The 15837-nt window shown below is 41.6% G+C and overlaps 1 protein-coding gene across 1 annotated transcript in view; it reads right to left on the reverse strand.

Annotated features, from left to right (window-relative positions):
* cyp4t8 (cytochrome P450, family 4, subfamily T, polypeptide 8) overlaps positions 1-15837 on the reverse strand; it is a 70757-nt gene that overhangs the window by 18887 nt on the left and 36033 nt on the right. The window contains exons 6-7 of the mRNA XM_067990323.1: positions 15084-15235; positions 10649-10755 (exon numbers count right to left, since the gene is read on the reverse strand). Coding sequence (XP_067846424.1) covers positions 10649-10755; positions 15084-15235 — 259 coding nt within the window. The remainder of the gene's footprint in view (positions 1-10648; positions 10756-15083; positions 15236-15837) is intronic.

The raw sequence follows: 15837 nt of genomic DNA on the forward strand, positions 1-15837 counted from the left end.
CTTCAGCTGCTTCATCAATGACCTTCCCTCCATCAGAAGGTCAGAAATGTGGATGTTTGCTGATGATTGCACAGTGTTCAGTTCCATTCGCAACCCCTCAGATAATGAAGCTGTCCGGGCCCGCATGCAGCAAGACCTGGACAGCATCCAGGCTTGGGCTGATAAGTGGCAAGTAACATTCGCACCAGACAAGTGCCAAGCAATGACCATCTCCAACAAGAGAGAGTCTGACCACCTCCCCTTGACATTCAACGGCATTACCATCGCCGAATCCCCCACCATCAACATCCTGGGGATCACCATTGACCAGAAACTTAACTGGACCAGCCATATAAATACTGTGGTTACAAGAGCAGGTCAGAGGCTGGGTATTCTGCGGTGAGTGACTCACCTCCTGACTCCCCAAAGCCTTTCCACCATCTACAAGGCACAAGTCAGGAGTGTGATGGAATACTCTCCACTTGCCTGGATGAGTGCAGCTCCAACAATATTCAAGAAGCTCGACACCATCCAGGACAAAGCAGCCCGCTTGATTGGCACCCCATCCACCACCCTAAACATTCACCCCCTTCACCACTGGCACACTGTGGCTGCAGTGTGTACCATCCACAGGATGCACTGCAGCAACTCGCCAAGGCTTCTTCGACAGCACCTCCCAAACCCGTGACCTCTACCACCTAAAAGGACAAGGGCAGCAGGCACATGGGAACAACACCACCTGCACATTCCCCTCCAAGTCACACACCAGCCCGACTTGGAAATATATCACCGTTCCTTCATCGTCGCTGGGTCAAAATCCTGGAACTCCCTTCCTAACAGCACTGTGGGAGAACCTTCACATTCGGACTGCAGCGGTTCAAGAAGGTGGCTCACCACCACCTTCTCAAGGGCAATTAGGGATGGGCAATAAATGCCGGCCTTGCCAGTGACGCCCACATCCCATGAACGAATAAAAAAAATGTGTTCTCACCTGATAGAAGGGAACAGATCTGAACTGGAGGTGGGGCATGCAACTATAAGCCCTTGAGTGCCTTCATAGCAGCCACCTTGGGATTGACAGCATAGAGAGCATGGAGCAAGATGAAGCCAGGGGCCTACCCCATTTAGGGTCTAATACTTTCTTCTCTCATTCATTCACTGGCACCCAGGTATACACTCCAGCACAACACCACGGCACATGCTTTATGCTCAGTACTTCACCTTGTGCTCCTTTCCAAGCTCACTAACTAATTTCCCTGGGGTGGATGTATCTATGCTGGTGTTTTTGACAGCGAGAGTGAGCAAAGCAGGGTGTTCTGAGTTGCTGACTTCTTCAGTGGCACTAGAAGCTTCAGCTGGTTTTTGGGAGACTCCTATAAACATAGAAGAGGAGCAAAACCCCTTAAAATATTACTTGTATGCCAATATACTGTGTGCCATGGTGTTTGCACATTATTTCAACTTTGCCCAGAATGTTTCTCTGCTGTTTTTCTACTGGTGTAAAATGAAGTAGAAGCAAATCCAAGGCTAGGCTGCCTTGGTAGTTGAGCTAGTGCAGAGGACAATGTTGGGAATGGTTTATTGGGCAATTGTATCATACATATGCCCACAGAAGTGTTTTAGATTTGGGTGGCTCGGGTGCCTCATCTGCAGCCTCATGCACTGGACTTTCTGGATGAAAAGGCATTTCAGCGGTGACATTCTCTGGTCTATAGTCAGTATTGTCTTTTAATTTTGGATGCTGATGACCCACATCTTTGATGGTTAGATCTTTTTTGAAGGCAAAGTGTGGAGCATACACCAGACAACTATGATCTTGGAGTCCTTGGTGGTGTTGTACTGCAAGACAATCTCTGATCTGTCCAGGCAACTAAAGCGTTGCATCAAGATACCAATAATCTGTTCTGTGATCACCCCAGTAGAAGCATGGCCCTCACTAAATCTTGAAGGATTTTGGACTTTTCAACATAAGACCAAAATATCAGTTTTATGGAAACTAAAAAAATGCGCTAGAAACCCTGGATTAATTACTTGCTAAAGGAGCTGAATTTGGTTAAAAGCATTAATCCAATAAAGGAACTGTTAAATTGGCAGCATGCTAGGGAGGTTGGCCAAATTCAAAAAGTATTATTCAGATTGCCTGGAAGACTACAGATAAGGAAGCCTTGAAAGACTGGGAAGCCGTCATAAATACCAGGTGTTGTTTTAGTAGCATCAGTCTGTATAACCATGGGAAATTGAGAGAGGAAAGTTATTGAAAACTTGTTTTTGTCAGCGAGAATGGTATAAGAGCAGCCATTCTAAAGTGAAGGAAGGAGAACACGAAGACAAACCAGAGACTAACGAGAAGAACACCACGCAGTATGTCAATGGAGAATTAACCTCTCAGTGTCTTGACACAGAAGAATTGGTCATTCTGAGTTTCGAATTGTAATTCTAATTAAGGTTGTATGAATCACTATCTGTAAAACTTGTTGTATTTTAATGTTAATAAAACCAATTGTTAAAAAAGTTTAAAGCCTTGGTTGATCTTACCTCTGATTACACTAAAGAGCAAAAACCCTACAATCTGAATTCATTTTCTGACCATGCGTCTTGCAAGGGTGTCACTGCCCAAGAGCTTGAGAGAGCAGCTTTAGTCTCTTAGGAGCCATCCTTCAAGTTTTCCTTCTTCTTTAATTAAACCAGGTACTGAGGAGCGCCTAAAATAAAATAATCATGATTGCTTCCTGGGAAGGAGGCACTGACCTGCATGATCTTGTCCTGTTGGTCACTGACCACCTGGAAAGTGAAAGCCCTTGTGTTTAATAAAAGCCACAGTCCTGTGTTCAGGAATTCAAATGTCTGCATAGGTGCAATGGATTTTGGGATCATAAGATTTGCATCCTGTCATTCTGCTGTTGTTTTTTTTTCATGAGGAAAGTAATGAAGCTGTTTGCTCAGGTTAAGAGAGCATCAGTGACTTGCTTAATGCCTCTCTGCACTGTGGATTGACTAATAATGCAGATGTCCCCTATGAATTACTCAGAGGTTTAGAAGTTAGTTAGCACGCAGCTTTAGGCACCACACTATAGGAAGGATATGAAAGTAATGGCAAATCTGCAGCATAGATTCACTCAGCAGATAAAAGAGATGAGGAATTACACTGATGAAGAGAGACCGGAGACGTTATGGCATTTTTCACTGGAGCTGGGAAGGTAAAGGGGTGATCTGATAGAGGCCTTCAAAATAATGAAAGATTACATTAGGGTAAAGAGTGATGGAATAAAAACAGAAAATGCTGGAGAAGCTCAGCAAGTCAGGCAGCATCTGTGAGAAAGAAACAGAGTTAATGTTTCAGGTCTTCGAAATGTAAGGTAATCCAAAAAGAACTAAAAGGGAGGTTAAGAAAAATTATTTATACAGATGGTGGCTAGAATGTGGAATTCTCTGTCAAAAACCATTATTGATGTCCATAAATACTTTTAAAGGGGAATTAGACAGTTGCTTGCAATATTAAAGAGTATCAGGAGTTAAGCAGGAGAGTAGGTTTCAACAGGACAGCTCATGCACCGGTGCAGACTTGAGTATCCGAATGGTCTATTTATATGCTGTAACATTCTATGATTCTAAATTGAGGACGATTGTGACCTTGATTGCTGCTATAAATATCGGCTTTGTTGTGAAGCTCTCTTCAGATCAACTTGCACTAGTTGGCACAACTCCACTACTGACTCGCTGGTAAACTTTAGACTGTAAAGGCATTTTTGTCTAACCATCCAAGTTTGCTACACTTGGATCTGTAAACGTACCTCAGTGGATAAGTGTGAGCAAAGGAGTAATGTTTCTGGTTCAGGCGCAACTTCTTGACACCCCTTTATTCATTTTCTTCTTCATCTCCAAAAATTGCAGGGTTAGAGATGAGAATCCCTACGTGGTCAGTTTTCAGTAAAATATTAAAATGCCTACGTGGCAAAGAAGCAGAATGCAAAATGGTTAGAAAGGGTTAATTAGTTAGTAACTGAGATTGATACAAGTGGCCTGGCCCTCCTGCTGGGCCATATGTTTGCTTAGTCAGCAGGCCTGCATTGTCTTATCAATGATAGGTCTTTGATGTGAGTCAAGGACTGGTCTGAATGTCTCCATGTTTATGGCAGATCAATATAGGTAACGAGCTTAGCCAAAGTTGAAAGACATTCCAGGTTGGGAGATAAGGAACAGAAGGAACGGGGAAGAACATTCCAAGTTGGAAAGTGAGGAAGTTATCCCCTTTGATGTCTAACAGCAGCATGATCAGCACATGGACGATTTATGATTGGCCGGAAATAATGTAACCTCGCATGGCAACCTATGCCCGGCTTATGATTGGTGTTGACCCTCGTTAAGTATGTTCCAACCCTATTGATTTGTATAAAAACGTGTGGATTTCTGTATGTTTTTGTTCTTGCTCTGCCAGCATAGAGGGACTCTATCAGGAGTCCAAATCAATGCTGCAGACTAAGAACCCTGCTATTAAAGATGTGTTGGACTTTAAAATGTATTCGACTTCAGTTATTACTGAACCAGACTGAGGGGAAAGAATCCGGATCGTCATTTGGTGGCAGCGGTGGGATCTTAACGGTCGTTCACCGAGAGTTCGCGGAGTAAGAGGCGGATTTTCTCAGACACGGAGGAAGGAAATGGCGCCCCGATGTAAGTAGTCTTAATTTACTACGTCGGTTTTCCTCCAATCCGTCAGTCTGACGACGAATCGTCCAATCGCTAACACTCGTGTGCGTCCTTACAAGATTCAGGTCAGTCTGGCGAATACACAGAAATAGCAGGTAGGTCAGTGGTTAATATCACTGAGGGGATAACTTGTAAGCGGTAGGTCAGTGGTTAATATCACTGAGGGTAGTCAGGGTTTAAGTTCCTGATGATTGGATATAAATGTTCGGAAATACCATGAGGAAGAAGAGACTGGCCAGCAGAAAGTTAATATCCAAGAACACTAAGCTCATTCCTATGAGATGCTGCTAGTATGCGGAGATACATGAAGAAGATACAGTGAAGAATGAGTCTCAGACAGGCTCAGTTACTTGACAACAGCACAACAGGAGAATGGTTAATGTGGTCCAGGCGAGTGAGAAATCCTTTTAAACAAGGCACTGACACATGGTCCATAGAGAAACCAACTAATTAATGAAACAGTCAGGAAACACTGGTATCAATCAAAAGGACTGAAATTAAAGTAAAGAGGGACACAGTAATTTGGATTTCCAAAATTCAGGGTTAGGTTCCCATCAGTTAACAATAAAATTGGGAGAAACAATATTTAGAAGATATCCGCACGATGGATACAAAATTACAAGATTATGAGGGGCCCAGATAAAGTAGACCGGAAGTACCTGTTTCCTCTAGCAGAGGGTTCAAGAACTAGAGGATGTAGATTTAAGCTGATTGGCTGGAACAAAATTAAAGGGATGTGTTACCAGACATGCTGTCACTGTGTGTCCACATAGTGTTGGACACAGCCTAGAAGCACAGTGTGGGTTTAATAATACCGGTACCAATCGGGATATTAACTGTACCATGGAGGCCCTAGAGGTGGATCTAAAACCCACTTAAGTGGTATATGCCGGAGAGGGCGAATATTGTGTTACAACTAATTTGAAAACGTTTAAATATGCCAATCTAACTTGTGATATTTTAAGTCCAGAATTCTACTCCATTTCTGAAGTCCTGGTTCGGATTGGACCCGAGGAACTGGTAGAGATACATCGGCATAACCTCACCACCTTACAAGTTTCTGAGAATGTCAGAAAGGACTTAAAAGCATATCAGGACACATTTGGGTATCTGACACCCCTGTTGCCTAAATACTTGGAAGCATTGCGAATGGAGATACGCCTCTCCCAGAAGGTTTATTATAACCTACAACAGGACAATAACAACATTAAGCATGACATTGACCAAATTAAAGTCACCACCTGGTGAAATGACCTCTGGAATTTGGGACTGAATATACAGATCCATCTTTGGATTAGATTAGTTTCATATGTATTAGTCGTAGTGCAGTTTGTTGTAATGTGCTTCTTGATTTTCATTGCATGTAATAAATGTAAGCAGAGGATGAAGGGTTTGGCAAAGATAGTAAAACAGAGCCTGGGTGAGAATGTCCCCATTGTCTCTGTGGTTTCAACTAAGAACACATCTTAATGGTACCGGGAGTAGCACCCGCTGGGGTAAGGTGCATGTAAAAGGGAAGACAATTATAGTTTGATAGGATTATCAGATGCTCTGCCTCTCTTCCACCCGGACTGGTAGCCAACACGAAGGGAACCTGGTTAAGATGAGGTACAGCATCTAACGGGATATTGTAGGGAGAATTTGGATTAAGGGATATAATGGGGAGGGCACCAATTCACAGGTGTAAAATGGTCTGAAAGGTACCATTCAGTCTAGTTAGGCTGGAAACAAAATATAAAGCACCATGAGATATGTGACTATGTTAGCCTTTTCAAACTAACATGAATAGGTTTAGCTGACCAAGGACATTCGCAGCTTACTTGAGAGATGTTTAGAAGGAGTCTGTTCCTGAGAACAGATAAGAGTACAAAGGCGTATTGATGAAACATGTCTGTGTTCTATTGGGACTTCTCTAGTTCAAGGGCTAGTCATATTCATTGTTATAATTCTTATAGTTTATTGCTTACTTAAATGTTGCTGCACTGCAGAACCAGTGAGCACCGTAATAATTGGTTATCATGAAATGATAAAAGGGGGGAATGAGAATCCCTACGTGGTCAGTTTTCAGTAAAATATTAAAATGCCTACGTGGCAAAGAAGCAGAATGCAAAATGGTTAGAAAGGGTTAATTAGTTAGTAACTGAGATTGATACAAGTGGCCTGGCCCTCCTGCTGGGCCATATGTTTGCTTAGTCAGCAGGCCTGCATTGTCTTATCAATGATAGGTCTTTGATGTGAGTCAAGGACTGGTCTGAATGTCTCCATGTTTATGGCAGATCAATATAGGTAACGAGCTTAGCCAAAGTTGAAAGACATTCCAGGTTGGGAGATAAGGAACAGAAGGAACAGGGAAGAACATTCCAAGTTGGAAAGTGAGGAAGTTATCCCCTTTGATGTCTAACAGCAGCATGATCAGCACATGGACGATTTATGATTGGCCGGAAATAATGTAACCTCGCATGGCAACCTATGCCCGGCTTATGATTGGTGTTGACCCTCGTTAAGTATGTTCCAACCCTATTGATTTGTATAAAAACGTGTGGATTTCTGTATGTTTTTGTTCTTGCTCTGCCAGCATAGAGGGACTCTATCAGGAGTCCAAATCAATGCTGCAGACTAAGAACCCTGCTATTAAAGATGTGTTGGACTTTAAAATGTATTCGACTTCAGTTATTACTGAACCAGACTGAGGGGAAAGAATCCGGATCGTCAGAAACATTCAATGCTATACCCATTTTCACAATTTTGGTTGCAAGAATGAAAATTCCAGCAGTCCAGCTTTAAGAAACTGCTTCCTGAAAGAGCAGTATGTGAATGGTCATTAATGCCCATTTTATATGAGCTGGATAAGCACAGTATGATTCATTCATAAAACATGTGACATTGCATCACATTATCATTAAATTGTCCAAAAACCAGCCATAAAATAGTATATCATGGAAATCCAGTGGGGAGCTGATAAAGTTAGAATTTCCAACATTCTTGGCCCCAGTATTCCCAAATCGTGCCAGCTGGGATGACTCTGTTGGATGTAAAATCCATCCCCACTAGGGTAAAATTAAAGGTTGATGTGCTGAGCATTTATTAAAAATAATAGTGAAGTGTAACAGGTGGTTAAACATGATGTACATACCTGTTGTAGGACATGAACAAATGTAGCATATTTCTACTCCTATAAGAACTAAGAACATAAGAAATAGGAGCAGGAATAGGCCCCTTGAGCCGGCTCCGCCATTCAATAAGATCATGGCTGATCTTCTACCTCAACTCCACTTACCCACCCTATCCCCATATCCCTTGAATCCCTTAGTGTCCAAATATCCATCGATCTCAGTCTTGAATACACTCAACAACTGAGCATCCACAGCCCTCTGGGGTAGAGAATTCCAAAGATTCACAACCCTCTGAGTGAAGAAATTTTTCCTCATCTTGGTCCTAAATGGCCGACCCCTTATCTTGAAACTATGACACCTAGTTCTAGACTCGCCAGCCAGGGGAAACAGCCTTTCAGCATCTACCCTGTCAAGCCCTCTAAGAATTTAATACATTTCAATGAGATCACTTCTCATTCTTCTAAATTCCAGAGAACATAGGCCCATTCTACTTAATCTCTCCTCATAGGATAACCCTCTCATCCCAGGTATCAATCTAGTGAACCTTCGTTGCACCCCCCTCAGGCAAGTATATCCTTCCTTAGGTATGATGTGGAGATGCCGGTGATGGACTGGGGTTGACAAATGTAAGGAATCTTACAACACCAGGTTATAGTCCAACAGTTTTGTTTGAAAATCACAAGCTTTCGGAGGCTTTCTCCTTCGTCAGGTGAAGTGTGGGATTCCTTGAAGGTTACCGCATTTATAGTCAGAGAACAATGCCTGGTGATTACAGATAATCTTTCCAACTCCTTAGGTAAGGAGACCAAAGCTGTACACAGTACTCCAGGTGTGGTCTCATCAGAGCCCTATATAATTGCAGCAAGACCTCTTTACTCTTGTACTCCAACCCCCTTGCAATAAAGGCTAACATACCATTTGCCTTCCTAATTGCTTGCTGTATCTGCATGTTAACTTTCTGCGATTCGTGTACAAGGACACCCAAATCTCTCTGAACGCCAACATTTCTTAGTCTCTCACCTTTTAAAAAATATTCTACTTTTCTATCCTTCCTACCAAAGTGGATAATTTCACATTTCCCCACATTATACTCCACCTGCCACCTTCTTGCCCACTCACCTAAACTGTCTATATCCCTTTGCAGCCTCTTTGTGTCCTCCTTACAGCTTACTTTCCCACCTAGCTTTGTATCATTAGCAAACTTGAATACATTGTACTCGGTCCCCTCATCTAAGTCATTGATATATGTTGTAAACAGCTGAGGCCCAAGCACTCAACCTTGTGGCACTCCACAAGTTTACAACCTGCCAATCTGAAAATGACCCGTTTATTCCTACTCTCTGTTTTCTGTCCGTTAACCAATCCTCAACCCATGCTTATATATTACCCTCAATCTCATAAGCCCTAATCTTGCATAACAACCTCTTGTGTGGCACCTTATCGAATGCCTTTTGAAAATCCAAATATACTACACCCACTGGTTCCCCCTTATCTACCCTGCTAGTTACATCCTCAAAAAACTCTAATAGATTTGTCAAACACGATTTCCCTTTCATAAAACCGTGTTGACTCTGCCTAATCATATTATGATTTTCTAAGTGCCTTGTTATTACGTCCTTAATAAGAGATTCTAACATTTTCCCTACTACTGATGTCACCTCTAATTCCTTGTTTTCTCTCTCACTCCTTTCTTGAATAGTGGGGTCACATTTGCCACTTTCCAATCCACGGGGACCGTTTTAGAATTTTGGCAACTCTGGAAGATCAAAACCAATGCATCCACTATCTCTGCAGCCACCTCTTTTAAAATCCGAGGATGTAGGCCATGAGGTCCAGGGGATTTGTCAGCTTTTTGTCCCATTAATTTCTCCAGTACTTTTTTCTTTACTAATCTTAACTACTTTAAGTTCTTCACTCTCATTAGACCCGTGGTTCCCCATTATTTCCGGTATGTTTTGTGTCTTCTACAGTGAAGACAAATACAAAATATTTGGGTAACATCGCTGCCATTTCCTTATTCCCCATTCTAATTTCTCCTGTCTCTGCCTCTAAGGGACCCACGTTTACTTTCACTAATCTCTTCCTTTTTACATACTTGTAGAAGCTCTTACAATCTGTTTTTATATTTCTTGCTAGTTTACTCTTATTTAATTTTCTCCCTCTTTATCAATTTCTTGGTGATCCTTTGCTGATTTCTAAAACTCTCCCAATCCTCAGGCTTACTACTCTTTTTGTCAACATTATAAACCTCTTCTTTTAATCTAATACTATCCTTAACTTCTCTAGTTAGCCACAGTTGGATCATTGTGATCCATTACTTCAAGGAGTAGGTATGGAGGTTTCCTCCTATGTTTGCTGTAACCCAATATGATTCAGCTGGCTGATTACCTCAGATGCTAGGAATAGACTGTCCAGGGCTAGCTATGTGTGGGGGCTTGTTTGCTTCTGGCAGCTTCTCCGATCTCCTATTAAGAGGCAGCTGCAGGCATTGGACTGGTGGTGAGTTGAGAGCCACAAACCTGTGCTTCCAGCCCTTACTGGAGGCCAAGGCCTCACTGCAACCACCACTCTGTTCACTGTACTACTATGAGGTCAGTGAATCTTTCATTCATGGTTATCTAGAGTCTGTCTCCAAGTGCACTGAAGCTAGTTTTAATCAGATCCTGCGTGCTGACATCAATGCCCTGATATCGTTGGTAGGAGCATTCCTGAGATATGCTTCATCGTTAGTACAGGGTGAAGTTGAAACTACTGCAGATTTCATTACAAAAGTTAATTAAAAACAGTAGGAAACCATCTACAAAATGGTTAATTAGGACAATTAACTATTACTACATATAGACACTTACCCTTGCACAAAGCAGAATATCCAAGAAGTCTAGGTATCTCTTGTCCTTGATTTTTTCCAATTCCTTTTCATTTTTCAGTGCCTCCTTCCTCTGACGTATCACTTCCTCTATCAGACAGAAAGCCTCATTGGGACTTAACGTACATACAAACTATATTATTATTCTATGCATGCTTGCTGATTTCACTAGTCCAGGAAAGCAATAACTCTTCGCAGAAATGTTTCTGATTTTTTGTTTTCTGTCCTTTTTAAATATTTCTTTTAATTAGTTCGGAAAATTATGCGTGCATCAAAGTGAGGAATGTTGATGCTGGGGAACAGGACAAGTGTATTTCATACACTACAGTGTCAACATCAAGTACTCTCAGGTCAAGGATTGCAAAGTTAGAAGCAGAGTAAATCACATAGAATTACAAAGAACTTACAACATGGAAACAGGGCATTCGACCCAACCAATCTATGTTAATTTTTACCCTCCGCACGAATAGCTGTCTTAATCTCATGTGCACGCCCTTTATCACCATGTCTTTCAATCACTTATCTGACCTATTCTTAAATATTGACATGGTGTCTGTTCAATCATTAATTCCAGTAGTGCATTCCACAGCCTCACAACACTCTGTAAAAAAGGTTTCTCTTGCTCTCTGTCCTAAATCTCTTACATTTAATCTTGTATCTATGTATCCTCATTCTAGACCCCTCAACTAATGGAAACAGTTGGTTTCTATCTATCCTGTCCCATTATTCATAATTTTAAACACCTCTACCAAATCACCAATAATCTCCTCTAACAAAAACAGCCCCAATTTTTTGAGTCTTTCTTCATATTTGTATTTCCTCATACCTGGCAGCACCCTACTGAATCTACGCTGTACCCAGTTTATTGCCTCAATATTATCCTTCCATTAATGTGGAGCCCAAAACTGCACACAGTATTCCTGTACACAGCACTGTGGACTTATTAAGGTTTCGCTAAGATTCCATATTTTCGACTTTTATATTCTAAACCACTTGCCACAAAACCTAGTATTCCGTTAGCTTTTTTTTAATAGCCTTATTCACTTGAGGTGCTGTTTATATTGTCTTGTGAATCTGAACCCCAAATCCCTTTGCTCTTCCACATCACCCAGCCTTCCCCCATTCAAAGTAGAATTATTACTTTTATTTTATTACCAAAATGTACCATCTCATATTTCCTAATGAGAATCCCTGTGTGGTCAGTGTCCAGTAAAATATTAAAATGCCTACGTGGCAAAATAGCAGAAGTAGCAATGTGGTTAGGAAAGGGTTAATAAGTTGATAGGCGAGGTTGGTAAAGGCCCCCCCCCCCACCGCTGGGCCATATGTTTGCGTAGTCAGCAGGCCTGCATTGTCTTATCAATGTAGAGTCTTTGATGTGTTTCAGGGTCTGGTCTGAGTGTCTCCATGTTGCAAGCTAATCAAGATTGGTAACACCTTAGCAAGACCAAAAGGCACATTCCTAGTGAGAAGAAAGGATGCATCCATCAGTGTCTGTCACTGCGGCATGATCAGGCCATGGGCTACCTGTGATTGGCTTGAAATCATGTAACCTAGCATGGCCAACCTGTGCCCGGCTTATGATTGGTGTTGACCCTCGTGTTAAAGATGTTCCAACCCATATTGATCTGTATAAAGGTATGAATTTCTGTATGTGTCTTTGTCTCCTTATTCTGTTAGAATCGTCCAGACTCCCTCAGGAGTCTGAATCGAAGCTACAGACTAAGACCTGCTATTAAAGTTGTGTTGAACTTTAAAGGTGTATTCGACTCAGTGTTTACTGAACCAGACTGAGGGGAAAAAAGAATCCAGTTCATCACTGACATTGAATTCTAGCTGCACTTTTTTTTTGCCCACTCCACCAACTTATCAATATCCTTTGGAAAGCTCTATGTAACCTACACTAATAATGTGACCCAACAGTAACCTCAGAAGAATACTCTGCTGCGATATTTCATTACCCATACCAGTCACTCTTATACCCTCACGGAATGAGCCTATCAATATATGGGTAGATTTGTGGCATGGGCCCAGCCATTGGATGCTGGGTTGAGCCAACACAAATTTAATGAAGCCTTACAGCCACTAGAGAGAGGAGACTTTCATAGCTTTGGGCTGGATTAAAATGAAAGAACAGTATACAATTCCAATACCATACAGGTGAAATAATAGTATGTTTACCAACTGTGACACCCAATCTCCACAGAATCATAGAAGATTAAAAACACAAAAGGAGGTCATTTGATCCAACCATTCTATGCCAGCTCTTTAATAGAGCAGTCCAAAACTAATCCCACTGCCTGAGTCTCTGCTCATATACCTTTAACTTCCTCCACTTCAAATATTTACCCACTTTTCCCTTAAAGGATGCAATGGTCTTTGCCTCAACTATTCCCTATGTCAAAGCATTCTACGTTCCAACACTCTTCTACATATATAAATTTCTCCTACCTTCTCTTCTCATTCTCTTAGTGCCAATTTTGATGCATCAAAAGGGGAGATTTAATAGGGGTGTTCAAAATTGTAGCGCATTTCAGAAGGAAGAAGGAGGAGAGGCAATATAAACTAAATCGTAGAATTTTAAAGGGGATGCAGGAACAGAGAGACCTGGGGTGCACATGCAGAAATCTTTGGAGGTGGCAGGACAAGTTCAAAAGGCTGTTAAAATAGCATACAGGTTCATGGGCTTTATAAGAGGCATAGAGTACAAAAGCAAGGAAGTTATGCTAAACCTTCATAAATCACTGGCTAGGCCTCAGCTGGTTCAATTCTGTGTTCAATTCTGGGCACCACACTTTAGGAAGGATGTGAAGGCCTTAGAGAGGGTGCAGAAGAGATTTACTAGAATGGCGCCAGGGATGAGGGACTTCAGTTATGTGGAGGGACTACAGAAAATGGGATTGTTCTCCTTAGAGCAGAGAAGGTTAAGGGGAGATTTAATAGAGGTGTTCAAAATTCTGAGAGATTTTGATAAAGTGAATAAGGAGAAACTGTTTCCACTGGCAGAAGGGTCAGTAACCAGAGGACACAGATTTAAGGTAATTGGCAAAAGAATCGGAGAGGAGATTAGGAGAACTGTTTTTACGCCGCAAGTTGTTAAGATCGAGAATGCGCTGCCTGAAAGAGTAATGGAAACAGTTTCAATGTAATTTTCAAAAGGGAATTGGATAAATACTTGAAAATGAAAAATTTGCAGGGCTATGGGGAAAGGGCAGGGGAATGGGACTAGTTGGATAGCTCTATCAAAGAGCCAGCACAGGCACCATGGGCTGAATGGCCTCCTTCTGTGCTGTATGATTCTATGATAATTTGCCCACAATAGACATTAGACTAATTGATCTATAATTACCCGATTTATTCTTCTCTCCTTTCTTGAACGAAGGTGATGCATTGGCGATTCTCCAGTCCCATGGAACAATTTGCGTTTTTAAGGAGTATTGAAAAATTGTAGCCAAAGCTTCTGCTATCTCCTCTCTGAGTTCTTTTTACAGCCCAAGGTGTATGTCATCAGGGCCCAATGACATCCACCTTGAATTCTGTTAATTTTTTGAGAAACAATTACTGTTCTGTAGTTATCGCTAACAATTGATTTATATCTTCTTCAAGTACACCTACATTTACAAGGTGTCAGCTATAGCTCAGTGCTGGCACTCTTGCCTCTGAGTCAGAAGGTTGTGGGTTTAAGTCCCACTCCAGAGACTTGAGCACATAATCTAGGCTGATACCTCAATGCAGTAGTGAGGGAGTGCTGCACTGTTGGAGATACTGTCTTTTGAATGAGATGTTAAAAAGAGGCCCCATCTGCCCTCTCAGGTGAACGTAAAAGATTCCATGACATTAAGCAAAAAGAGTAGGTGAATTCTGACCAATATTTATCCCTCAATGGTGTTTCCCTACATTACAACAGTATTCATTTTAAAAGTATTTCATTGGCTTTGGGACAACCTGAGGTCCTGAAAGCTATATAAATGCAGTAGCCCAAATGCCACAGGAAACATTAGCTAATTATTTTGTTTTCTCTTTGCTTTTATGTGTCCCTATATTCTTCCCTGGCCAAGAGGGTGCGTAGACTACCTCCTCACCTAGGTCCCTTCCCTTCCCTTGCCAATGTTTTAGGGAGAGTAGCCAAGGATAATTAGCCTTCTAATTTTAATGCACATTTTTTGGACCTCTGCTCAGCATCTTACAGATATCACAGCTGATAATGGGGGTCAAAAGTGGATGAAGATTTTTATTCCCACTACTGACATCCCTCAATTTGATGAGAACAAAAGCAGTCACTAAAAGCATCTAGGTTTAAAATCAAAAATATTCCTTAAGGCAAACTAGGTCATCTTCACAACTTTACATGTTGTGACCTTGTCTAATTAACATAGTTCAGTTGTGCCACAGTAATTTGGTAAGTGCATCACACTTACCAGTGTGGCGGTGTGCCAGGTTGCAGGCTTTCCGAAAACGGAATCCATGGGGACTCAGATAGTAGATAAGGTTGTTGTGATATGGAAAAGTTCTAAACCGCTGATTGGAGAGGATGCACAGTTCATACACAGCCTGGACGTACGAGCTGTCACTGGAAAATTAAAAGAGAATCTTTGAAATTCCATTTAGTTAATAGTCATTTTCATGTATCATGCAATTAAAATGCTGACATTTATAATATATTGTCGCATTTGAAATATCGATTTTGATAAGGAAATTCATTACTTCAGGACTTCTGCTGGCCCCTGATGTTGGCTGATCTTCCAGCCTAGAAGTAATTTACATTTTGGAAATGGTCTCTCCGCCTTTGCCGTGGGAGTCTCACCAGATTGATGACGGAGCTTTGCTACTGCCTCCTCTTCAGCCTGTACAAAGTAATAATCTGTGAGTGCTTGTACAGGCTCCATAATAATAAAAAGATTCTGGGACCCGCCGCTGACCTTAGAGTGCTGGATACCTCGGCGTGACAGATGTTCCTTTCCTTCAGCATTCAAACAACACAAACCATCATCATCATCATCATCATCAACTTGCATTTATAGATGGAAATATGCGGGAGGATATAGTTATCTCATTTGCCTGTCATTTCAATACATCTTCCCTTACTGAATGATGACTGACCTGAGCAGGTGCATCAGGGGGCGACGTGTGCCCTTGAGCTATTTTCTTCCCTGCCCACAGGGAATTTAGAGG

Source organism: Heptranchias perlo, chromosome 9, assembly GCF_035084215.1.
Source record: "Heptranchias perlo isolate sHepPer1 chromosome 9, sHepPer1.hap1, whole genome shotgun sequence".
NCBI lineage: Eukaryota > Metazoa > Chordata > Chondrichthyes > Hexanchiformes > Hexanchidae > Heptranchias > Heptranchias perlo.